The sequence below is a fragment of the Dothidotthia symphoricarpi genome (assembly GCF_010015815.1).
Source record: "Dothidotthia symphoricarpi CBS 119687 unplaced genomic scaffold P153scaffold_11, whole genome shotgun sequence".
NCBI lineage: Eukaryota > Fungi > Ascomycota > Dothideomycetes > Pleosporales > Dothidotthiaceae > Dothidotthia > Dothidotthia symphoricarpi.
The window spans coordinates 444,299-467,975 of NW_022985018.1; the positions used below are offsets into that span (position 1 = coordinate 444,299).

The following is a 23,677-nucleotide window of genomic DNA, read 5'->3' on the forward strand; positions in this document are numbered from 1 at the left end:
GAAAAAAAACGGCAGATGCCAGAGAAAATACCTTTGCGGGGAAAGTACCAGGGTTTGTCAGGATTCTTTTGGCTACTCCATTTGGAAAGCAAAGCTTATGGCCATATTCTTGACATGTAAGATGCGGCGGGGAGACGAGTGGATTTTGAAAAACAACATCTTCTCCTACGATAGACATCAAACTGTATGTAAGGCTAGACCTATCTTTAGAGGGTTTTTATGACTTTCATTACCATATAGCCCGAAAACCATCCCATGAGAGTTGCATAGGCAGCCTGAAGAAAAAAGCAGTAGCATCTCGAATATGCAATCCCAAGAACGGGAACATGTGTCGATGATGGCGAGGTGCTGGAGGGTTAAACGCTAACGAGACGATTCGGTGGGGAGCGGGAACGCACAGACTCCACTTTACGCGTTGTCGCGTCTACGCGTATCGGTGAACTCGAGATACCAACAACCACATTTATAACAATGGCTTTCCAGCAGCGACTACGTGGACGACAAGCTCGTATGTATTTTAGTATTTGGGTTTGGGTGCCGGAAAACTTACAAAACTTCTAGATGCCCCTGGCGCGACTTACCTGACTTACACACCAAACGGGAAGAAACTCATCACAGCTGGAGTCGACAATTACTGTCGTATTTTCACCACTGGGTCCGACGATGAGCCTGTGACTGTGGATGACTGCCAGGAGAGCAACACAGCCGTGGTTGCTGGCGTGCGTACAAATATTCTGCTAGCACGAGCGAAATGCTGACGGGAAGCACAGAATGGCTTCTTCATTACTGGTTCTGAGGATGGTACAGTGAGCAAGTACTCACTGGAGGGCAACAAGTTCGAAGAAATACTCGTCAGGACTACACTACCTGTCCGAGATGTAGCTCTCAGTCCAGATGGGAACTGGATTGCGGTTGCGAGCGAGCATGTTTCTTCACACCCCTATATGTACATGGCACTGACGGCAACAGTGAGCTCGTAGTCAATGTCGTAAGCACAAAAGACATGACGAAGATACGGACGCTACGCGACCAGCCTCGAGCCGTGAAGCATGTCTCTTTCGACAAATCTGGAGGCCAGCTTGCCGTATCCTGCACCGACGGCAACATCTATATGTACAACTTGGACGAGGGCGAGCCTGAGATGGTAAAACGAGTGGACGGCATGATAAAGAGCCTGGAAGCAGACGCAGAGTCCAGCTCGAGGGTGCTGTGGCATCCAGACGGCCGGGCGTTCGCTACGCCCACGGCACTTCGAGATGTGCAGGTCATGTCAACGAGCGACTGGGAACGCCAACGCGTCTTCAAGACTGGACATGCTTCTGACATTACGGCCGCGGCCTGGTCACCAAATGGAGCCCTTCTAGCGACTACATCTGGCGATCTGAACCTCTGCCTGTGGGATACCAAGACACAAAAAGTGCTGAAGAAGTACGACGACATCAAGGCGACTATTCTGGCCATGGCATGGCATCCCACAGAAAACATCCTCTCCTATACCAACAACGAGGGCGAGCTGTTCATCCACACAGACTTCGTACCCGAGGAACATATCCCGCTGCTAGAGAAATCTACCGTTTCAGCACCTTTCTTCCACGATCCTGCAGAAGGCCGGGCTGGTGCTCCTAATCTCGCAGGTGGAGCGACGACTGTCCTTCCAGAACGACGACCACGGCAAAGAGACGGAACGCCTGATTCTCTTGATGATTTGCTTGGCCCGGATTTCAGGGACGACGAAGCAGACGAAAATGGCGACGAGGATATGAACGATTTCGTGGTCGACGACGACGGTGCTGGCTATGCACCTGCTCTCAATGGCCACGGCAAGCGTCCAAACAACCATCCTACCAACGGCCTCGAACCTGCCTCCAAACGACGTGCTCCCTTCAGCTCTGCGCTCTTCCGCCCTCAAGTCCACGAGCCCTTCCAACCCGGTAGTACACCCTGGCGCGGAAACCGCCGTCTCTTGTGCTGCTCGTTGACAGGGCACATCGAGACCGTCTCCCAAGAAGGAAGACACCACACCGTGAGCGTAGCCTTCTACGACGAACAAACATTCCGCCCCTTCCACTTCACCGACGTCTTCCTCTACGACAAGGCTTGTCTTAACGAAAACGGCGCACTCTTCGCCTGCCAACCAAACAGCACTGGCGACGGAAACCAAGCAATGATATACTACCGGCCACACGAGACATGGACCTCTCGAACCGACTGGCGCACCAACCTGCCCACAGGCGAATCCGTAACCGCAGTCGCACTCTCAGACTCCTACATCTGCGTAACCACGTCAGCAAACTACGTGCGCATCTACTCCCTCTTCGGCCTCCCGATCCGCGTATACCGGCAAAAGTCCTCCCCAGCAGTAACATGCGCAGCATGGCGCGACTACATCCTCACCATCGGCAACGGGCCCATGCAAGCCGACGGCTCAACCCAACTGCTCTACACCATCGAAAACATCAAACACGACACCATCTACCAAGACGCTGACATCCTCGCCCTCCCCCCAAACACAACCCTCACCTCCGTCTTCTTCAGCGCAGAAGGTGACCCCTACATCTACGACACCGCCGGCGTCCTCACCACCCTCCTCGGCTGGCGCTCAGCAGGCCAGGCCCGCTGGACCCCCATGCTCGACACAACCCAGCTCTCGCGCCTCGCCACCGGCGGGAAGCAAGAATCCTACTGGCCCGTCGGCGTCGCCCGCGACTCCGACTCAGCCATGAAATTCCACTGCATGATCATCAAGGGCAGGGAAATGTACCCCTCCGCCCCCGTCCCGCACCTCAGCGACTTCGGCCTCGAGATCCCGCTATCCAGCGCAGTCGACAGGCGCAAGACATCCGCCGCAGAGCGAAACGCAGACGCCATGTCCGACGACGACGACGATGACGCGGACGCCACGACAAAGAAACCAGAATCCAAACAGCAGGAACACGAGCAGGCGTTTATTCTCTCGTCAACGCTACATTCGCAGTTGGCGTCTACGCTGGCGCATACGCGCCCGTCGCTGGCGCAGAAACAGGACCTCGCTACGCTGGAGGTCGCGGTTGATCGCGCGCTGCTGCAGCTTCTGGGGTTGGAGTGCTTGGCTGGCGAGGATCATGGGATGAAGGCGTTGGAGATTGTCGGGTTGATGAGGGATGCGAATGGGAAGATGCTGGATCTTGCGGGTAAGGTTGCGAATCGCTATGGGAGGGAGGTGTTGGCGGAGAAGATTGGGGAGTTGGCGGAGCGGAGAGCCGCTGGGCGGGATGCTGATGGGGATGAGGAGTATTAGGGGATGAGGAGTATTAGAGGTGTCATGTCATGTAGATGTTGGCGCTTGGATGTAATGCGTTGGATAGCTTATCAGCATAGCGGGTGTCACATTCAATGGTATCATCAAATCACCTTCAATACACAAAGTCATGTTAAAGCCGTGAACAATTTAAAGGCCATTACTAAAAGGAGTAAGAACAAAGAAAGTGGACAATTCATCCCAAAACGCTTTGATATTTCGCTGGCGGTCCGCTCAAACTCCATCGAACCGCATCTCATCGCCAAAAGGTACGCATTCTCATCAAAAGCGAAGCTTCGACAAGAATACGCCATTCAACAATGCGGACGGAACTAAACTGCTTTTCGTCGCGCTCCAGTGCACAGCACAAAAACGTCTAGTACTCGGCCTCAACATCCGCCTCACCCTCGAGGGAGTCGGCAGCAACCTCCTCGTAATCGCGCTCAAGAGCAGCCAAATCCTCACGAGCCTCGGAGAATTCACCCTCCTCCATACCCTCACCGACGTACCAGTGGACGAAGGCGCGCTTGGAGTACATGAGATCGAACTTGTGCGACAAGGCAGACCAGGCCTCGCTAATGGCGGTGGTGTTGGACAACATGCAGACGGCGCGGTTGACGGCGGCGAGGTCACCGTTGGGGACGTTCTGGGGTGGCTGGTAGCAGATACCAATCTTGAAACCAGTGGGGCACCAGTCGACGAACTGGACAGTGCGCTTCGTCTTGAGGTGGGCAATGGCCGCGTGGGTGTCCTTGGGGACGACGTCACCGCGGTAAAGCAGGCAGGTGGCCATGTACTTGCCGTTGCGAGGGTCGCACTTGACCATCTGGTTGTTGGGCTCGAAGCAGGCGTTGGTGATCTCCATGACCGAGTTGGCCTCGTGGGCAGCCTTGGCGGCGGAGATGACGGGAGCGTAGGCGACGAGAGGGAAGTGGATACGCGGGTATGGGACCAAATTGGTCTGGAACTCGTTCAAGTCGACGTTGAGGGAGCCGTCGAAGCGGAGGGAGGCGGTGATGGAAGAGACGACTATTGATGGTTAGTGAGGTGGATGGAGGCACGGTAGTTGGAAGACATACCCTGAGCGATGAGACGGTTCAGGTTCTCGTAGTTGGGGCGCTCGATGCCCAAGTTCCTTCGGCAGATGTCGTAGATGGCCTCGTTGTCGACCATGAAGGAGCAGTCGGAGTGCTCGAGGGTGGTGTGAGTGGTGAGGATCGAGTTGTATGGCTCAACGACCGACGTGGCGACCTGGGGGGCCGGGTAGACGCAGAACTCGAGCTTGCACTTCTTGCCGTAGTCGACAGACAGACGCTCCATCAACAGGGCACCGAATCCGGAACCAGTTCCACCACCGAAGGAGTGGAAGACGAGGAAACCCTGCAGACCCGAGCAGTTGTCGGCGACGCGGCGGACCTTGTCGAGGACCTGGTCAATGAGCTCCTTGCCGACTGTGTAGTGGCCACGGGCGTAGTTGTTCGAGGCATCCTCCTTGCCCGTGATCATCTGCTCGGGGTGGAAGAGCGAGCGGTAGGGGCCGGTGCGGACCTCGTCGACGACGTTGGGCTCCAAGTCGGCGTAGATGGTACGCGGGACGTACTTGCCCTGACCTGCCAAGGGGTTAGAGGCGCCGTGCGGGAGAGGGAGAAATGTCAGGCGACGGCGGAGTGCATACCAGTCTCGGAGAAGAAGGTGCTGAAGCCATGGTCGTCGTTCTTGGCCTTGCGCTCCTCAGTCAGGTAGCCATCAGGCTGGATGCCGTGCTCGAGGCAGTAGAGCTGGGGCGGCGTGTTAGCAGCGTGGCCCAGGGCGGTCAGGGAGCTCGGCGGTGCCCCCTCCTTTTCGCGGCGACGGCGATGCAGAGCAGGACACGGCCGGCTCGGGATGGTAGACTCACCTCCCAGCACGAGTTGGCAATCTGGCAACCGGCCTGGCCGACTACGCGTGCATGTCAGCTCGAGTCCAAATCACAGGGATGTGCCGTCCGAAGCGGTCAGGGCGGTCAGGGCAGGGCGGTTGGGGGCGTACCGTTCAAGCTGATGACTTCTCTCATGGCGGCGGTGGGCGCGGGTAGGAATTGGGTATGGAATGGAGGCGGATGGGAGAGGCTGCGGTGGTGGTGGACGGCAGATGGTGGAGCAGCGGGGAGAGTGCAGTGCAGTGCAGCTGTCAGTAGGTAGTCGTGTTGGACCGAAGATTTGATCCGGACGCGCTTGCCCAAAACATCGAGTCAACACGGCCCGTGCGCGTGTGCTAGCACCACATCGTCGCTGGGCGCTGGAACCTCACTCCATGGCCAGACCAGACGTCTGCCAGACAGGTGTGAGAGCGGCGAGTAGGGTCTTGTCATCCGCCCTTTAAGTAAAAGAAAGGCATAGCATCCCTCGCTCCATCCCATCGCCCTGCCCGCCAAAGATGCGCGTCCTGGCCGCCGTGCTCTGCATCGTCACACAGGCCTGGACGGTGAATGCCAACGTCGAGAAGACCATCTTCCTCGGCCCCCGCCCTGTGACTCTCCCCAATGTGCCTCCCAGCCTAGACGACCTGCGTCTGCACACTCTGTCTCCTCTGCAGCCCATCCTGGCCACGCAGCTCTCCGTGCACTTCCCCTCTGAACACGCACCCCGCGGCCTGGAGTCTTGGTACCTTCTCCGAGGCCTGGAAGACGGGCGCAGATACGAAGTCCGCATCTGCTGGCCTGCGACTGTGAGTGTGGTTGCTGTTTGGTTCATACATGTTTGCAGTCGTGGACTGACCATGTCTAGCAACCTACCGACTTCTGGCTGGACACTTACCCAATCACCCACGTCTTTGATACACCAGAGCTTCTGGTCTCTCTCGCCCAGTACAGTGAACAGCGCCAACACCTCAGTCTGGACGATCAACAGCTTGAAAAAGATAGCGTACCAGAAATCACCCAGTCTGTGTTGCTGTTGCGCGTCCAGGCAGCAGCATCGTACTACACGACAAACCGCACGTTGATGGACCATCCCCTTCCAGTCGATGCAGACATCAGTGCGTAGCCACACTTCAATCTCAACTCCCCAGTCACTAACAACCCCAGTCCTCGACCCATTCATGCTCAACATCCTCCCGCGCTCTCTAGGTCCAGTCGCTGCATACATCACCGCAGTAGCCATAGGATCCTGGTTCATCTCGGGCTACATCTACCGCTGGCTCCTTCTCACTATCAACGCACCACCCCAAAAGCCGCACACAGATTGAAGCTCGCGTCCGTCGACTACCCCTTGAACCAACTGCGCCATCTCCAACCCAACAACGCCATCTTAACCCTACGCAAATATGCCACCCCCACCCCCCACACCATCCCCCTTCGACCTCCTCCCCGCCGAACTCCTCCTAACAATCCACCAATACCTCTCCCTCTCCCACTCGCTGAACCTCGCCCTAGCCATCTACCCCACCCTCCGCCGCCACGGCCTAGCCCCCGCCCTCACCCCGCAAACCGTGCTGCGCATAACGCGCCAGCAGCGAAGCGTCCAGGGGAGCGTTCAGCAGAGTGCACCACAGCAGGCCGTCGCGCGCCTGCCCGTCGAGCTGTTTCTGCAGATTGCGGAGCACTTGGAGCCCGGGGATGGGATTGCCATGGTGTTTGCGCTTGATGCGCGGTTTTATCGGGGTGAGGGTGGGGGTGGGGTGAGTGCCGAGACGGGGGGGAGGTTGCGGGTTTGGGGGAGGAGGGAGTAAGGAGGTAGTGTGGTGCGGTGGGTAGGGGTCAGAAGTATAGGGGATATGCGGGTTTAGTGTGTTCGATCGGGATGTTTCATGAGCATGTCCTCGACTACAACATCGATGCAACACGCAAAATATATATCGAAAGTCTTGCAAAAAGGCACCAAAGATTCACATTCATTTCCCATCCCATCATATACTATCATATACACTTCCCCAACCCAACCCCCCTATAAACGCCTCGCTATGCACAAAATCCCAACCCGAATCCGACCACAGTGACCACCCTACTTTTCCATCCCATCCCTCACCCCTCACACCTCCCTAAGTATCCCTAGGAAACTCATCCTGCAACCCAATCGTAACCTTAACATTCATACTCCCCAGCTCCTGAATAAGCAATTTCGCCGCATACGGCATAGTAATCCTGCGCACCGCCTTCTCCGACTCGCACAACTTGCAGTACCCGCTATATCCCATTTGGCCACCTACGCGTAAAAAAGTCAGCAACTTCTCAGTTAAGAAAGGAACTCGGGGAAAACAAAACTCACACTTCTCACAAACATCCACATCATGCGCATCCGAACTAATCATCAACCGCTCAAGCAGCAACTGACTAGCCCCATACGCAATCAAGCAATCGCGTTCCATCTCCCCGAGCCTCAACCCGCCCATCCTTGCGCGCCCCTCGGTTGGCTGGCGCGTAAGAATCGCCCTCGGCCCGCGCGCACGACTATGCATTTTATCCTGCACCATATGCTTTAATTTCTGATAATAAATCGGGCCGAAGAAAGTGTAGAACTGGTGCGCCTCGCCCGTAATACCAGAGGTGAGGTAATCCTTCCCCGTGTAGGAGAAGCCCTTTCCGACGAGGATATCGGCCATATCTTCTACCCGTGAGCCGCCGAAGGCAGTGCCGTATTCGAGGGTGCCGTTCAGAACCCCGGCTTTGCCGCTGAGGAGCTCCATCATCTTGCCGACTGTCATGCGTGAGGGGAAGCCGTGCGGGTTCATGATGATGTCTGGGACGATGCCGCGGTCGTTGAAGGGCATGTCTTCTTGGTTTACGATGAGGCCTGTTGTGCCTTTTTGGCCGTGGCGGGAGCTGAATTTGTCGCCGAGTTCTGGGCGGCGCGTTTGCCGGGTTAGGAGCTTGATGAGGGTTGTGCCGGCTTCGTTTTCGGTGATGCAGACTTTGTCTACGTAGCCGCAGTCCGGGAGCTTGTACTTCTCGGGCTTGTCTTTGTAGATGTTGGATGCTGGGCCGGCTGTGTCTTGGGGCATGCTCTTGAGTAGGTAGGCGTCGTTCATTTCGAGTCGTGCGCCTACCTGGGCGATGCCGTCGAGGCCGATGGCTTGGTGCATGGGTAGTTCCGGATTCAGAGCGCCAGCGTTGATGCGGTCTGATGTTCCGTTCGCGTATGTCTTGAGGGGCATGACGACCTTCTTCATTACTTGGCAGCGACCAAAGCCACGATCGCAGGACGCTTTGTTGAGAATGAGCGCATCTTCGATATCGTACCCCGAGTAAGACATAACAGCCACAGTAGCATTCTGACCTGCAGGGAGCTTGTCGTATTTCGTGAGCTCGATAGTGCGGGTTTTGACCATGGGTTGTTGGGGGTAGACCATCAGATACAGAATCGTGTCTATCCTATTGAACTGGTTGTATGCGATAGCGCCAATAGCTTGCTTACCCATAGCACATTGGTAGGTGTTACGGGGCGATTGATTGTGGTGTGGGTAGGGAATAAGACCAGCAACAGCGCCGAGAATAGTGAAGGGTTCGATTTCGAGATGCGTCGTATGCTGGTTGATATCCGCCTCTTTCAAAGCAATATTCGTGTCGTTCTCCTCGTTGGTATCGAGATACTCCACGAGACCCCTAGTCAGGAAATCTTCAAACTCCAACGTCCCCTTCCTCAAAGCCTTGAGATATCTTCCAGTGACCTTTGAGCGCTGGTTCTCCACGATAATCATAGGCCGACAAATGCGACCTTCGTCCGTAGCAAGATGCACCTCGCAGAAGTCGTGGTTGATGTGAATGCTAGTAAACTCGGAGACTCGCCCCATCCGTCGCAGCTTCCGGAAGCTGTTCAAGAATAGTTTTGGTGTATCTGTGACAGCAATCGGTGTACCGTTCAAACACACACTGTACACACCCTCAGCATGTATCTCCTCTCCGGTCTGCGAACAGATATCTTCAGCACCGAGCATAAAGACAATCTTGCGCACCGGATCCTCATCATCCTCGGTTGTGATATGCGTCATCAAAGCCAAGTTCTTGACCAGCCCACACGCCTCACCTTCCGGCGTATCAGACGTGCAAAGCATACCAAACTGCGACGGCTGCAGCGCACGAGGGCCCGACACCTTTCTCGTCTTCTCAAACTGAGAAGATATCCTAGTCATCATACCCAACGCAGCAATGTAACTAAGTCTACTCAAGACGTGTGTAACACCAGCTCTGTCCATCTTGAAGCGCTTCAGACTCCAATTTCCCGTAGCGATGGCACGTTCAATGCCCATCGTGATGTGGTTTTTGTGCACGCTGAAATGCGAAAACGCGTCAAACTCCTGAGCCCGGTTCTGCTTCTTGAGCACTTTGTCGATGCTCAGTTTGAAGTCGTGGTTGAATCGCTTGAAGTGGTCCTCGAACAGCAGCGACAACATCTGACCCGACAACTCGAGACGCTTGTTACCAACGTAGTCACGGTCATCGACCAGCTTCGGGTTTTGCATGGCCATAACGACTCTGCGCGCCATGAGAGCAACGTAAAGTGCCTTTGGTCGATAATCTGTGCCGTCAACGGGTACGTGTGGCAGAACGACGTTGGACAAGCACTCGATGGCCTCGAGGTGGTAGTTGCGCATGCGCGAGGTCCCAAGCGGTTTCTTCGTCAATCGTACGCGGTGTCCAATATATTCAAGCGCCTTCTCCTGCGTGTGAACTCCTTCTCTTGCACACGCCTCGAAGTTGATGGCGAAGTTATCCTGGTATGCGCTGTCATCGCCAGCAACCATAAGCAGGATCTCCTTGTCCGAATGCACTCCCAGAGCCTTCAGGACGAACACAATCGGCACTTCTTCAGAGAGGGTGTTGTGCCTGAGAAACATGAGTCCCTTCTTCTGAATAACATATGTCTTCGTCCGTCTCTCATGCGTCGAACTTGTGACGCTGGCCTGCATAATCCCCTTTGCGCTCTCCACAATGACTCGATTCTTGTTCAACTGCTCCTGCACCAGGATAACCTTCTCTTGCCCCCTGGTGATGAAGTAGCCTCCCGGATCCAGCGGACACTCCTCCATGACGGCCATCTCGCGATCGTTCTTCGCCGCGAGCACACACTTATTACTCTTGAGCATAATGGGCATCCTCCCAATCTTAATCCCCGTCCTTTTGACTTTCGCATTCCCCCTCGTGTACACGATATCGACAACAATCGGCGCCGCATACGTCATGTCTCGGAGCCGGCACTCATTCGGCGTGATGGTACTCTTGTGGTGATCGAGGTCGTCTTCTTCCTGGCGATTGGGCGACAGGACGCGGATATCGGTGTACTCGAGCAGGAACTTGGGGTCAAAGTCGCTCCTCACAAAGCGATTCGCCTTGATAATCTTCCTCAGCTCGACGTCGACGAAGTGATTATACGAGTCGACATGCTGCTTGACCAGACCTTTGACCTTGAGGAAGGCAGGGAGTAGGTTCCACTTGTCGCGCGCAGTGTTGATGGGGTCGGAGAGGCCTTTGCCGTAGTAGAACGGCTCGAGTAGGGCGGCGAATTCGTCTTTGGCGTGAGTGAGAGGCGCGCGGCGTTTTCGAGTTTGCTCTGCGGATGTCGAGGCTTGTGGGTTGTGGTCTGTTGGTGCAGACGTCGAGGCCTGCGCATCGCCGTTCTTCTCCGTACTCCCACTTCCCTCCGCCGGTACACTCTTCTCCACACTCTCCCCGTTACCCGCCATCTGCACGGCGATGGGAGCGGCTTTCGCCCCGCGCGGGGGAGCTCGGGGCTTTGGCTTTGGCTTGGGAACTTCCTGCACACACGTTAGCTCTCCGTTCTTCACTCGCATACCTTCTACCTCGACAAGCTTACCTTGTTGCCCACCATGACTGCGACTGGAAGCTTAGAGTGTTGTGGTGCGCAGTGCGAGTTGGACGCCGAAATATTTTAGCGTCATGCGAACGCGGCGAGTCAGAGCTGGGGTGGGAGAACGCCGACCAATCGGTAATCCGCAGTAGAGTCGGTGATCTGCCAGGGTGGGTGACCATCTGCTTTCATCCAAATACAAGAGCTTCGCGCAATATCACAACAGAACAGAACGTAATTGAGGAACTCAAATGATCTGCATGATGTACAATTGCGCGCAACTACCCAGCCCAGCACCAGCCAGCCATATAAATTCGTCTACCAACCAACTGCAAGCCACCCAACCCACCCGCGCACCGCAAACGCCATCTCCCATGCCCATGTCAAAGTCATGTTTGCGCTGAATCCAACGTGCAGTAAAGATCCCCCAAGCCAGATATCATACAAATCGCCCCACCCACACACATATCAGTGCAGCCAAAAACCAACCAGAACAAATTTCAAGCCCATAAATTTTCCCAGAGAATGGTGAAAAAAGACTCTACTTCCTACTAGAAAGCAGGCCCCCCAATCTCTCCTTCAGCGCTCATCTTCCTCAGTGAATCCTCTGCAAGATCGGCTCTCATCTGCGCCGCTTCGGCATCCCTCTCTAGCACATCCCACTCCCTCAGCTTCTGCCTCTTAGCATCCTCTTTCTTGTCAATCATCTCGCGTAGCTTTCTTGCCTCTTCTTCTAGCTTGAGAATCTTGCTCTTGTCATACAGTTCCGGCGCTTTCTGCCCACCGGGAATTTCCTTGGGGAGATCGGATAGATGGTCGCGGAAGCGCATAGTGCGTGGGTATGTAGTGGCTGTCGAGTTGCTGGAACCACGGAATGGGGGCGCAAAGGGCGTTGGACCAGTACCGGAGCCACGGGGACCTGATGGCGCACCACCACCGTAGAAGCCTCCTCCTCGGGGTCCTGAACCCCATGAACCGCGGCGAGGCGCTGGACCGGAGAAGTCGCGAGGGGCGTCATAGGCAAAGCCACCGCGCCCGCCACCTCGGGGTCGTGTAGGCGCAGCGAGCACAGGGTTGCTTGCTCTAGGGAACGCTGGCGGTTGCGTGTTCGCGCTGGCAGGGCCTACAGGCGGCGAGATGACAGGCGAAGGATAGCTGCGGCTGGAAGGGCCTGTTGGCGGAGCCCTCGCAAAGTTGTTGTTGTTGTTGTCGCCATTGCGGTACGATGCTGACGGTCCCGTGGGAGGAGCAAAGTCTCGGTCTCCGCGCGGCCCAGTCGGGGGGCTTTCCCTTCGTCGCGGCGGGGATCTCTCTCGCTCGCGATTATGGTCTCGGCCTCGGTCGTAGTCTCGTTCACGGTAGGGCGACCGCGGCGCCGATGCAGCGTCTCTTGCTGGTCTGTCGTCTACGACTACCAGGGCGGCCCTGCTGGGATGGATCGGCGGCGGAGAGGAACGGCGCGAAGTTGCTGCAGACTCTCTACCCGATGCTTCATTGGGCGCATACGAGGGTCTAGCTGGGGAGGGAGACCGACGACTCCTCCAAGTATCTGCGGCGGGTGGCTCAGCACGGTCGCGCCGTGGCGAGGGAGAGCGGCGGCGGAAATCGCGAGTATCGCGGGCAGGCGAGAAACGGCGGGGAGGGCTTGAGCCAGTCAGCAGGCGTTCAGTCATTCTAGCTAGCAGCACATCACACACCTGTTCACCCTTGACCGCGGTTCCTCATAGCGACTCGAGCGCGCAGGCGAACGCGCCCGACTCCTAGCCGGCGAGACATCGCGCTCTCTCGGCGGCGGCGATCTGTCTCGGGGTCGCGGAGAGCGCGTGTACGAATCATAACCGCCACGTCGCGGCGACCTCGGTCTGTCGTTCCTAAAGCCATCCCGTCTGGGTGAGAGAGCGCGCCGGGGCGGTGATCGCGGTCGAGCTCTCCAGTTGTCATCGCGACGCGGGCTGCGCGACCTTCTCCGCACGATGGGCGAGCGACTGCGCGGACGAGACGAGCGCCCACCAGGAGTATACGTGTCGGCTGACGCAAGGCCACGACGGGGAGGAGGAGAACGGCCAGCACGGTAGCTGTCGCCGCGAGGCCCAGGGGAGCGAGCTCGGGGGCCTGGAGAGCGTGGACGCGGGCCTGGCGAGCGCGGCCGGTACGTGTTGGAGAACCTGTCGTCCCTGTCCATCACGTCAGCATCCCAAACAACACACACCATCTCACCACTGCAATGCAATGCAGCGCGGCCAGACAAACCTTCGCTCTCGATCCCGGTCTCTCTCGCGGTCCCTGTCCATGTCCGCGACCAAGCTACGTAATCTGCCGCCTGTATCTAGTTGCTGTTGCTGCTACTAACAATAGCGGGCGAGATTCCTATCCGCACGTGAGTCTGGAGGGTGGTGGTGGGTGGATGCAGGTGCTGCGTGACATGTCTCTGCTAAGCTTGCAGAAAAGTGAGTTTCATCTCGCAAGCCACACACGAGATGCGACGATCCTGGAGTTGGCTGCGTCACGTGGCGTCTGCAAACGTCACAACGTCCAACAATCCTGCAAATAGCTCTGGAATGTCAGCAAGAATGTCGAGCGCGGGAGTGCATGGCATCAGCGGTGAATTCGTGCATGTTCGAAACGTTTGTGTTTGAAGCGACGCGTCGTTCTTTGAGTGCCGTGTTTCCATCATCCTGTCCACCACATCTCCAGTCACTCTCCATCTTGTCCTGACAAATTCTGCTTTCTTTTAATTCCGTCTCCATAGATACAACTGCAATTAGTCTTATGGTTCTTGACTCGCCTCTGTCTGCTCTCAGGGCATACACTGGGCCTGTTCTCCGAAAATAGGGGGGGACTTCTTGTCATCGCGTCCTCGGAGCTCCCACCATACCATGTCTTGACTCGTCACTAACAAATGTCCTTTCTTGTCTTCAGCAAATGGCTGCAGCTATCTTGAGCTCGATTATATGCATCTGTTATCTCAATCCCTCCGCTGCTGCATCAAACGCCATCGCCCAATGCCCCAGATCTGAAGCCTCTTCTTTCTCAAGTCCCTAAAACGCCACCTCGTCGTGAGGTTCTGGAATCCATGACCCGCAAAAAACTTCTTTTGTACAAAAGTCCACCTCCTGAACTCGCCCATCGTCAATCAGCCTCACCGCTTCGTCTTCCGCTCGTCGTCCCTCTTGACCCTCTTCCTGCTCTCCGCGGCAATCATGTCTGCCAAGTCATCTTGATCAATACTCTGCCACTGTCCTGCCGCTTCCGCCCGTTGCCTTGACTCATACTCTTTCTTGAGCGCATCCTTGTCCAGCTTGTCGCTGTCTGCCAACTGATCCACGTCGACAGAAATGTCCACATCACCAGCCTTGCGCTTCTTCTGTGCCATCCCAATGGCGTCACGCTTGGCAGCATCAAGATCGTACGCATGCTCGCCGCCGAAGAAACCAGTCGCAGAAATGTTCTTCTCGGGGAGGACGGTGAACGCGCTGCGGGGCGCGCCCGGCTCTTCCGTCTCGATTCCTTTGCGTTGTTTCCGGAGTGTGAACTCTCCGCCGATAGTCTCGATGCCGCCCATCTGTGATGTCATGCCCGATGCCGCCGTCATAGATGTCTGGATGCCGCTTGCGTCTTCTTCACCGTCTTCCTCCTCATCTTCGTCCTCATCTTTGTCCTCCTCTTCCTCCTCGTCGCTCTCCTCGTCTTCGCTCTCGCCCTCAGCCCGTAGCGCTCCCCAAGTGCCACGCTCAACCGGTTCGCCATCATGTGTAGGTTTCTGTTGTTCTTCTAGTACACTCGTGCCGTAGAGATCGCCTCCAAAAAGTGGTCGTCCTCCGTCATCAGTTGGAGGCTTTCCCCACTGACCCGGTTGAAAGCCCCAGGAAGCGCCGGGTGGGATGGGCGCGTTCACACCAGGTATGCGCATGCTCGGGTAGGACGACGGGGGGCCAAAGCGCTGCATGTTGATAAGCCACGGAGGTGGGTGACCGGCCGCCATGCCAAGAGCTTCCCTCAGTTCCTCGCTCAATTCACCTGGCTTGAGGTTCACTAGATTTGTCTCAAATTCCTTGCCCTCGTAGTAAACCTCGCCATAACGTGTCAGCTCTGGCTTTGTTTGTCGCCGGAAGAAGGCGTCGTAGAGCTTCGAGTAGTCAATGTCGAGTTTGCCGAGCTTTCCCTGGACGCGCTCGCGCTGCTTCTGCCTCATTGTCATCTCTGCCTGCTTCTCGAGCACAGCATCTCTCATCTCTGCAATACCCGTCTCCTGGATGAATTTGGGCAGCGCAAAGGGCGGCTTCTCGATACCACGTTTCGACGACAGGTACTCGCGCTTCAGCGACCAGTGGGTTGGTACGGGGATGACGTTCTTTGCTCCCTTGATAGCAATCAGCAGCTCTGGATTAGATGATGACACATCTGTCCACTCGACCAGCTCAGGCTTCTGAACCAGCGACTTGAGCTGAGCGACCGACAGCTTATTCATAGCCTTCCTCTGCTTCTTCGAGATCTTCGGCTTGCCGTCCTCTTCCTCGCTTGGAATGTCGTCATCGTCGTAGTAGATCTCGGGCTTTTCCTCGTCTTTGGTTGCCGCCTCTTCTTCCGTCGGCTCCCTAAACTTCTCGAAAATGCTCTTGTACTGCTCGAAGAGAGGGTTGTCTAGGTCATATTGGTTCGCGAGGTCGTCAATGTCGAGCAGATCCGTCGGCTTCACCGCCTGTGCATCGTTATTGGTGATGTCGTCTGGTGCAGGAGATTCACTCTCACGCGCAGAGTCGTCGGCCTCGGATGGTGTCTCCTGAGTGCTTGTCAGTATGGCGCTACACGTGCATCATGTCGTCTGCCGGCTACTCACAGCGCGCTGTGCCCTCTTCTTTGCCCGGCGATAAGCGTTCTTGTTCGCCGGCTTCTTCGCCTTCACAGTCGCGCCTGGCATCGTGGCAGTGGCTGCGCGTCGCGATACAAGGCCGGGAAGCTGCTAGTCTGACCACTCAACTCGCGTACTCGGGAAATGGCAGATGCGCAGGAAAGGTGGAGTATGTGATGCGCTCGGAAGATGCGCGTACGTTGGATGGTGTGGTGAATGGCGGGCGTGAAGGAAGTGGTGTTGCTGAGTGGACTAGCTCTCGCATTCGAAAATCCTATCTTGGCGAGATCCGAGATCCGTGCTGACTGCATGTGCACTTCTCACTCGAAACATCACACGAACATCAACCATCATCATGATATGCTTATTTTCAGTCTACGCAGACTACAGTTTCCAGGTGTCGGCCTCCATATGCGGTACAACTACGTCCTGTCATTCTCGCCAATTATATGAGTCCAGAAGCCCCTGAAGTGCTTGGTCTGTCCCAACTCATTGATCTTCTTGACCTCCACAGGCGTCAGCTTGAACGTCGCACACCTCAAGTAATCACTCAGACGCTGTTCCTTGCTGCTGGTCGTAATCGGCACAACATCCTGATCAATGCACCATCTCAAGGAGATCTCAGCCTCGCTGACAGCATACTTCTTCGTCAGAGCAGCGAAGTAGTCGTCTAAGGGTCCGGGCTTCGCTTTCGTAACCGCGGATAGCGGTCCGTATGCAGTAGTCGCGATGCCGTGCTTCTTGTGCAATTCCAGGAGCTCGGGGTGTTGAAGGTAAGGATGGAACTCGATCTGGTTGCAGGCAGGAATGACCTTGGCCGTTTTAAGAATTGCGTTCAGATGTTGGGGCTGGAAGTTGGAAACACCGATTGACTTGGTCAGGCCGGCTTGCTGGACTGCTTCCATGTCTGCCCACACTTTTTGCAGCGCTCCCTCGGTTTCATACGGAAAAGGCTGATGGACCAGGTATCTTCGTTTGGTCAGTAAGGGGCAGCTCCACACATATGAGGATACCATACAAGTCAACTTGGTCTACTTGCAGCTTCTTCAAGCTTCCCCTCAAAGAGCCTTCGATGTCGGTGTTTCCCGGGTTCTTCGTAACAATGTACAGCTTCTCCCGTGGCACGCCGCCGTCCTTGATGGCGGTACCAAGCTCAGTTTCGGTCTTGTAAACTACACCAACAAATCAGCAGCTTCATTGACGCTAGTAGTAACAGACCATGACATACTTTCAGCTCCGTCCAAGTGCGTGTATCCGAGGCCTATCGCTGTCTTGACTGCATCAATGCACGCCTGATCAATCTTGCTCTCATCACCTGTTTTGTACCAGGCGGTACCCGTTCCATATCCAAGCATGGGCATTGACGTTCCGTCATTGAGCTTCAAAGACGGCATGAAGATGTCGAGTTTGGCCATGATTGCGAGATTGTATGTGAACGTTGATTTAGAGTCGATCAAACAAATGTGTGCTGTCGAAGGATTGTTGATTTGCAAACCGGGGTACTTGTTGCGCGTACCTTTAAAGGTGGGGTACGAAGACGTCGTGTAAATGACGGAGGAGGGGTGGGGCATAGCCAATCAGATCAGCTCCAAATTGGACATACGGATCGAACGGAAAGAACTATGGCTGATTATGTTGATATTTGAATATCTAAGAACAATGGTTTTCTGGTTATCGAACACCGTACAGAATTATGAACCTTTACGCCCTTTCAGACTCCTTCACGCCGATTGAGACTAACGTTGGAAATACATGATACTCAGAGGAACCCAAAATATATAACACCGACACGCTCGAACCAACCTTGTCAAAAGCACTTTTATCCTACCAGAAAATCAACATTATCAGAAAACCCATGTTAAAGCGAAGGTCATGACGACTTGACGTGCTGCGTCGACACCCGTTGGAGAGCGACAACAAAGTCATCAAGGAATCTCCCCTTCTTTTCCTTCTTAAGCGACTTGCCATTCATAACGTTGTCGAAACTCTTGCTGCCGTCGACAAGATAGTATACGCCGGCCATGACGCAGAAGACACCGAAGGAGAAGACCCAGACCCGCACGATCGTGACAATATCCGTCTTACCACCTACAAACCACCCAAAATAGGTAAAGAGGGTAGCGATGATGTCGACAGTCAAAATAGCGCTGACCAGCTGCCAAGATGGCCTCGTGGACCAAAAGGGGCCGTTGGCACGTGTGATGAAGATCAGCCAGTTCTCAGTAAGCGCTATCTCGAGGAAGAGGATTGGGTCTCGAACGCCGAAGTTCTGCACGATACCACCACCGACACCCTGGGAGTCGCCCGCCTTGTACATAAACGTGGTAGTCAGAGTAATCCAGGTACCGATGGCAAGGATCATGCCGAGCAGAATGGAGGTGCCCCAGAGCTTAGGTAGGTTCCATTTGACAGGAGTCTGAGAATATGGCGCATTGTCGTACGCAATGGCCAGCGTGGCGATGTCGGCAAAGATGGCGATGAAGACGATTAGCTGAAGGTTCAGCGACTCGTTCAGAACGGCAATCCAGAGGCCCAAGAAGATCTCCAGATGGAGAGATAAGGCGATGCGGTATACAACGTAGGCGTACATGCGATGGAAGATTTGACGAGAGGTTTTGATTGCGTCGATGATAGCAGAGAGTCCAGGAGCAAGAAACACAATGTCAGCAGCGGAGCGAGCAGCATCAGAAGAGCCCTCGACGGCAATACCGCAGTCCGACTTCTTTAGGGAAGGAGCATCGTTGACGCCGTCACCTGTCATGGCAACAAGGTATCCACGCTGTTGTAGGATGTCTACGACGTCATACTTGTGTTGAGGAAACACTTCAGCAAAACCATCAGCAGCCTGGACAAAATCGTACACCTCAGAGCCAGACATCTCACTATACCCCTCACCAAGGCCGAGACGCTCAGCATCGAAGATGTTGGTGCCGAGACCAAGTTGGCGGGACGTCTCGCGAGCAATACCAACGGCATCGCCAGTCAGCATCTTGATGGACAGGCCAAGAGCCTTTGCTTCGTTGATAGTGCGGTGAGTATCGTGGCGAGGAGGATCAGAGCAAGGCATGATGCCTAGGATTTCCCAAGAGTCATTACCTCGCTTGCGGGCGACGCCGAGTGCACGGTACCCCCGACCAGCGAAGTCCGCGACCTTAGCTTCATATGCCTCTTTGATAGCCTTGGGAAGGGGATGATCTTCTTCGACCGTTTTGAGGATGAAGAGAGGAGCTCCCTTGACACACACGATCTGCTCGCCGTTCGGAGATTGAACAATAGCCTGGACCTTCTTGGAAACTGGATCGAAAGGGGTGAACTTGAGAACTGTGAATTTACTGAGAGCTTCCTTAGCACGCGGGTAATCCTTCAACGCCTTGAGGAAAGCCTTGTCGATGGCGTCGATTCCTTTCTTCTTGCGATGGGCCGCGAGACAGGCAGTGAGCATGAGATCATCAGAATCAACGCCATCTACAGTGTAGGGTTCGGCTAGAGAGAGCTTGTTCTTGGTGAGTGTACCGGTCTTGTCGGAGCAGAGAATCTCAACGCCAGCGAGGGATTCGATAGCTGAGAGCTTCTGGACGATGGCTTTCTTCTTGGCGAGGAAGGCGGCACCAACAGCCATCGTCGTGGTGACAACGGCAGGAAGACCCACAGGAACGCCGACGATGGTGATGGCAAGCGTGAATTCCAGAATCTGGACGATCTTGTTGGAGCGGTAGTAGGAGCTGGTCCAGACAACGAGGAGCGTGGCCATGACCAGAACTAGGAGAACCGTACCAATGCCACGGAGGACCTGGGTAAAGTGGCCAGACCCAGCCGAGGCACCGGCGACGAGAGAGGCAGCGCGTCCAACAAAGGTCGAGTCCCCAGTAGCAGTGACGATGATAAAGGCTTCACCTCGCTTTACCGAGGATGAAGCATAACAAGTGTCGCCCCTGTGTTTGTCAACGGCAAGTGACTCACCAGTGATAGAAGACTGATCGACCTGAAGAAAGGTGCCTTCCGTTACGATGCGGCCATCAGCGGGGACAATGGTGCCCTCTTGTACCTGAAGAAGATCGCCAGGGACGACGTCGAAAGCTTCGATCTCGACAAGAGCGCCCTCGCGGAGGACAGTAGCTTTGAGAGCCAACGTCTTCTTGAGCTCTTCGACGATAGACCCTGCCTGGTACTCCTGGATGAAGCCAACACAAGCGTTGAGCAACAGTAGACCACAGATGACGCCAAGGTCAACCCAATCCCGGAGGCAGGCAGCTAGTATGGCAGCAGCCTCCATGACGAACTGGATAGGGCCGACGAAGAACATTAGAAACTTGATCCACAGGTTTTCCCTCACTTCTTTCATCTGGTTAAGACCGTACTTCTTACGGCGGACCGATACTTCACTGTTAGTAAGACCATGGCGTGAGTCCGTCTGGAGATGGTCTTCAGATATAATACGGGCACTACCTGGCTGCTCGTCTTGCTCTTCTTCTTCATCGACGTCGCCATTCTCAGACTGTAACTCTTCGATGAGATCGTCAATGTCCTGTTCGTCTTTTTGTACCTCATCAAGGCCGTTCTTGGCGATGATGTCTACTTCATACTCCTTGGTCTCTTGGATTTGACCACTGGGCACATTCGTGCTGGGGTAGCTTGGCGTTGAAACGCTGACGTTCTTCACACAGTTAGTAACTGCCGCATTACTTGTAATAGTTGACTTTGGGAGCGCAGAGCTTGTACGGGTACTTACATGGGACATGGCTGATAATACTAAACTTGTAAAGCTGCTTTTGGTAACTGGTGATGGTGATTTGCAAGTTGATCAGTATTTCTTATACTTGGTAAGTGCAAGGTATGAGAGAACATCTGGTAGGAGCGAGGGATGGGCTTATATGTAAAATCGAAAGGGCTCTTGGTCCCTTCTTTCCCATGGTTCGACGCAGGCAGCAGCCATCTCAGATTCTCACAGATAGAAAAGTTCGGTACGTATAGATTATTCTGTGGATGGACCAAGATACTGTCGGGACCGTTGTGGGTTGTCAATGTAATGGATATCAATCGATAGGACGGATGTCTGGATGCTTTTCTGGGTGGCCGTATCACGATGCTCTGATTTCGTGAGGTTCCAACGCAACCAAACTTCAACACAAGTCCGATTAGACGTCAAAATTTGTTTCGTACCGAACAATCTTCAAAACGTGGATCTCCCAAGTTCTCGCACCTCTTCGGCCATGTTTGAGCCGGCCGCCTTTAACCTGATCATGCCGATCAACCTCTTCAAATTCTCAGTAAGCTTGTGCCTTTTTGCGGCATATCTGGTGGATTGGTACTCTTGGCATTTGATGAGTTTCCCTTCAACTTCCTCGCCGGAAAGACCGAACGAACCACTGCTAAATTTCGACACGTGGGATACATACTAGACTGGGTGAAAGCTTATGCGACCTTTCCGTAAGTGATCAAAGGCATATCAAGTCAAGCGCCATCATGGTAGTATTGATGCGTCGTAGTCGGAGTTGGGTTCAGTTTTAGATGCTATCAGAATCGCTAGCTGTGAAGTTGACGAGGTCCGTGATAATAGGGCTAATTTGGCTCATACGCCCACTATGGATTGAATCACGCAGCTGAAATTTTGGAGTGCGAGGAGGAGGGGTGATTCATACGAGGACAAACAACGTCATAAGATATTGGGTTGAGAACTCGATTCGTCGCACATAATATATCGATGTTGATCAGGTTTCGTGACATGGCATAGAAGCCACGCACACGATCTGCACCCTTGTCTTCGTCTTCTATTGAAGGCGACGCATATGGTCTCAGGGCCATCCTCGTCTCCAATCACAGAGGTCACAAAAACCCCATCTCTACCTGTCTGTTGTATACGATAGAGTATGACTACCAGAATCGGCGACTTGGTATGAGCCACGAGTGCGCTCGATCGATTGCGCAGATCCGATGCGATCATTCTAACCCAAGTACGGTGAGTACGCCTCTTCACCCCCTATTGGGAAAGTAGTGCTGGACAGTCATGATCTCAGTACCATTGAAGGTACCCGGTGCTACGAAGTCAATCAGGTTGAGCCAATTGTACTTGAAAGACGCCGTTTCCACACGGCTACATCATCAAGTTAACGAGTGATCGAGGGCCTATCGAACAGTTCAGACTTACACGACGCCGTTCTGTGTCTGGCGGAGAATAGCGCCACCAGTATGCTTCACGTATGCCCAGAAACCGTCGTCAAGCTTGATAACGTAATAGATACCTAAAAGTACATGTCAGCTTAATCGTAGCTTTTGTCTTGCATCGGATTACGTACGAAGCTCGAGGTAATTGGTTCCATGAGGGATGATGCCGTCGTCTGTGGCACGAACGATCTCGCCGAACTGACGACCTTCCACATCGTACCAGTAGCCCCTGAAAAATTGTCAGATTAGGTCGATGATTACTCTATGTATACTGGGGACGTACTCGCGGCCCCAGATGCTAATGCGAAGACCAGACTGAGTCTCAACAGTGTGGTTCTATTGGGTTGATGGTAAGTTACAGATCTGGACCGAGTCGGCATAGCCTGCTCACATTGTTTAAGTCCCAATCAATCTTGGCCATGAAGGCGGGTGTCAGCAGCGGTATCGTTGAAGAAGATCTAGTCCACTCAAGACCAGGCTTCGAAGGAGTCGACAAAGTTGAGGAATTGGCAGTGAAAGTGGCCAAGGAAATCCCGCGACCGCAAATAAAGACAGCCGATACGACAGTTGAGAAGTGCATATTGGTGGAATAGAATCGAAAGAGTGGGACTGTGATGATGAAACAAATGTAATCTAATTGAGAGCAATACCGACGTCCATGTTTTGATATCATATACCTAATAGATGTGCTCCTGTAAATGGCCAAGTTCTTTTTTTGCCCCCTTTTTTTCCATATCGGCAGTAACTCACAATACTCCATCATATCTTCAGCTGACGATGATGACACCGGATTACCTTCCTGACCTTTTAGACTGAACCCGAACTTCGCGATACCTACCTATACGGTTGTCGTAGTGGTGCCACTCTGTCGAATAGCGTGTAGGCCAAGTGCACCATGTACGATAGACACGTGGCTCGCGATCTCTGCAAATGATACACAAAGTCTATGTGAATTAATATGCATGGCGTACCGATGCGGCTGAGCACTAGACATAATCCTGTGAAACCGACATGAAAATTCCACTTATCGGACGTTTCTCGCTAGCCCATGTCAGAGGAAGACTCGGTAAGAAAACTCTGGATTGTCGCTCTCGGTCAACTGTAAAAGCGGGAAGTAAGTTACATTCTATGTGGCTCCTACAAGCCGCAAAACTACACATACAAAATTTATTAAAGTGCTTGCAAGGCGTATACAGCTTAAAATTCAGGCATAAGATTCTTACACTAAACTTAGTTGTAGTTGTTAAGCTGTTGCATGATTTCGCTGTACCCTGGGTCCTGGTATTTCGATTGGTCGAGGGTGTCGGTTGTTCGATCGCTTACATCGGCAACACCTCTACCCTGCCTAGCGTTCGCTCAAAAGGCAAGAAAAAGTGGACCATCCTTGGCTGTCTATAGGTAACAATACGAAAGCCAAGTCTGCCTCCTTGCTTATGATGCAACCCATAGATAACTCACAACAATTTCCCATACAACTCAAAGATTTGAGGCTAAGTTACAGGCATCCAATCAGGCCTCTGACGACACATCGAATCCAGATCAACCTTTGTTACCACCAGAAGTCATCGTTATGACGGAAAAAAAGACGGAAAAAGACGACTGTGCAGT

The 23,677-nt window shown here is 54.1% G+C and overlaps 10 protein-coding genes across 10 annotated transcripts; 3 read left to right on the top strand and 7 right to left on the bottom strand.

Annotated features, from left to right (window-relative positions):
* Positions 1–458: 458 nt before the first annotated feature.
* Positions 459–3,379, top strand: P153DRAFT_341155 (WD40 repeat-like protein). The gene is made up of 4 exons (XM_033665910.1): positions 459–508; positions 562–719; positions 771–922; positions 970–3,379. The coding sequence occupies exons 1-4, from the start codon at positions 472–474 to the stop codon at positions 3,275–3,277; spliced, it is 2,655 nt and encodes an 884-aa protein (XP_033523239.1). The 5' UTR covers positions 459–471; the 3' UTR covers positions 3,278–3,379.
* Positions 3,380–3,432: 53 nt separating this feature from the next.
* P153DRAFT_423323 (tubulin-domain-containing protein) lies at positions 3,433–5,397 on the bottom strand. The gene is made up of 5 exons (XM_033672421.1): positions 5,306–5,397; positions 5,175–5,215; positions 4,953–5,055; positions 4,357–4,887; positions 3,433–4,306 (listed from the first exon to the last, which is right to left on the bottom strand). Exons 1-5 carry the CDS (start codon positions 5,328–5,330, stop codon positions 3,654–3,656), a joined length of 1,353 nt encoding a protein of 450 aa, XP_033523240.1. The 5' UTR covers positions 5,331–5,397; the 3' UTR covers positions 3,433–3,653.
* Positions 5,398–5,737: 340 nt separating this feature from the next.
* P153DRAFT_265987 (uncharacterized protein) lies at positions 5,738–6,502 on the top strand (the record flags this gene model as incomplete). Its single annotated transcript, XM_033662870.1, has 3 exons — positions 5,738–5,983; positions 6,043–6,292; positions 6,342–6,502. Coding segments are annotated over 3 exons (657 nt in total), but the record flags the coding sequence as incomplete, so codon positions are not given.
* On the top strand, positions 6,449–7,140 carry P153DRAFT_27252 (uncharacterized protein). Its single transcript, XM_033662916.1, has one exon. The coding sequence runs from the start codon at positions 6,581–6,583 to the stop codon at positions 6,983–6,985; it is 405 nt and encodes a 134-aa protein (XP_033523242.1). The 5' UTR covers positions 6,449–6,580; the 3' UTR covers positions 6,986–7,140.
* Positions 7,141–7,142: 2 nt separating this feature from the next.
* P153DRAFT_341162 (beta and beta-prime subunits of DNA dependent RNA-polymerase) lies at positions 7,143–11,106 on the bottom strand. The gene is made up of 3 exons (XM_033665911.1): positions 11,065–11,106; positions 7,522–11,005; positions 7,143–7,458 (listed from the first exon to the last, which is right to left on the bottom strand). The coding sequence occupies exons 1-3, from the start codon at positions 11,077–11,079 to the stop codon at positions 7,295–7,297; spliced, it is 3,663 nt and encodes a 1,220-aa protein (XP_033523243.1). The 5' UTR covers positions 11,080–11,106; the 3' UTR covers positions 7,143–7,294.
* Positions 11,107–11,609: 503 nt separating this feature from the next.
* On the bottom strand, positions 11,610–13,349 carry P153DRAFT_386057 (uncharacterized protein; the record flags this gene model as incomplete). Its single annotated transcript, XM_033670489.1, has 3 exons — positions 11,610–12,702; positions 12,756–13,232; positions 13,309–13,349. The coding sequence occupies 3 exons, from the start codon at positions 13,347–13,349 to the stop codon at positions 11,610–11,612; spliced, it is 1,611 nt and encodes a 536-aa protein (XP_033523244.1).
* An 848-nt stretch (positions 13,350–14,197) lies between these two features.
* Positions 14,198–15,976, bottom strand: P153DRAFT_386058 (DUF382-domain-containing protein; the record flags this gene model as incomplete). Its single annotated transcript, XM_033670490.1, has 2 exons — positions 14,198–15,838; positions 15,896–15,976. The coding sequence occupies 2 exons, from the start codon at positions 15,974–15,976 to the stop codon at positions 14,198–14,200; spliced, it is 1,722 nt and encodes a 573-aa protein (XP_033523245.1).
* A 273-nt stretch (positions 15,977–16,249) lies between these two features.
* On the bottom strand, positions 16,250–17,457 carry P153DRAFT_317272 (aldo-keto reductase family 1 member C13). The gene is made up of 3 exons (XM_033665019.1): positions 17,136–17,457; positions 16,926–17,079; positions 16,250–16,876 (listed from the first exon to the last, which is right to left on the bottom strand). Exons 1-3 carry the CDS (start codon positions 17,320–17,322, stop codon positions 16,330–16,332), a joined length of 888 nt encoding a protein of 295 aa, XP_033523246.1. The 5' UTR covers positions 17,323–17,457; the 3' UTR covers positions 16,250–16,329.
* A 140-nt stretch (positions 17,458–17,597) lies between these two features.
* Positions 17,598–20,912, bottom strand: P153DRAFT_367184 (plasma membrane ATPase). The gene has a single exon (XM_033668206.1). The coding sequence runs from the start codon at positions 20,643–20,645 to the stop codon at positions 17,778–17,780; it is 2,868 nt and encodes a 955-aa protein (XP_033523247.1). The 5' UTR covers positions 20,646–20,912; the 3' UTR covers positions 17,598–17,777.
* A 965-nt stretch (positions 20,913–21,877) lies between these two features.
* On the bottom strand, positions 21,878–22,649 carry P153DRAFT_386061 (uncharacterized protein; the record flags this gene model as incomplete). Its single annotated transcript, XM_033670491.1, has 5 exons — positions 21,878–21,998; positions 22,053–22,146; positions 22,201–22,298; positions 22,353–22,405; positions 22,461–22,649. 5 exons carry the CDS (start codon positions 22,647–22,649, stop codon positions 21,878–21,880), a joined length of 555 nt encoding a protein of 184 aa, XP_033523248.1.
* Between the last annotated feature and the right edge of the window lie 1,028 nt (positions 22,650–23,677).

Coding starts and splice junctions, on each gene's coding strand:
- P153DRAFT_341162 (XM_033665911.1), bottom strand. Junction 7,459..7,521: donor TGTGGATGTTTGTGAGAAGT/GTGAGTTTTGTT, acceptor TTTTACGCGTAG/GTGGCCAAATGGGATATAGC.
- P153DRAFT_27252 (XM_033662916.1), top strand. CDS start 6,581: ATGCCACCCCCACCCCCCACACCATCCCCCTTCGACCTCCTCCCCGCC.
- P153DRAFT_341155 (XM_033665910.1), top strand. CDS start 472: ATGGCTTTCCAGCAGCGACTACGTGGACGACAAGCTC. Junction 509..561: donor ACTACGTGGACGACAAGCTC/GTATGTATTTTA, acceptor CAAAACTTCTAG/ATGCCCCTGGCGCGACTTAC. Junction 720..770: donor ACACAGCCGTGGTTGCTGGC/GTGCGTACAAAT, acceptor CGGGAAGCACAG/AATGGCTTCTTCATTACTGG.
- P153DRAFT_367184 (XM_033668206.1), bottom strand. CDS start 20,645: ATGTCCCATGTAAGTACCCGTACAAGCTCTGCGCTCCCAAAGTCAACT.
- P153DRAFT_317272 (XM_033665019.1), bottom strand. CDS start 17,322: ATGGCCAAACTCGACATCTTCATGCCGTCTTTGAAGCTCAATGACGGA. Junction 17,080..17,135: donor GCACTTGGACGGAGCTGAAA/GTATGTCATGGT, acceptor TTGTTGGTGTAG/TTTACAAGACCGAAACTGAG. Junction 16,877..16,925: donor CAAGTAGACCAAGTTGACTT/GTATGGTATCCT, acceptor GACCAAACGAAG/ATACCTGGTCCATCAGCCTT.
- P153DRAFT_423323 (XM_033672421.1), bottom strand. CDS start 5,330: ATGAGAGAAGTCATCAGCTTGAACG. Junction 5,216..5,305: donor AGAAGTCATCAGCTTGAACG/GTACGCCCCCAA, acceptor ATGCACGCGTAG/TCGGCCAGGCCGGTTGCCAG. Junction 5,056..5,174: donor TTGCCAACTCGTGCTGGGAG/GTGAGTCTACCA, acceptor ACGCCGCCCCAG/CTCTACTGCCTCGAGCACGG.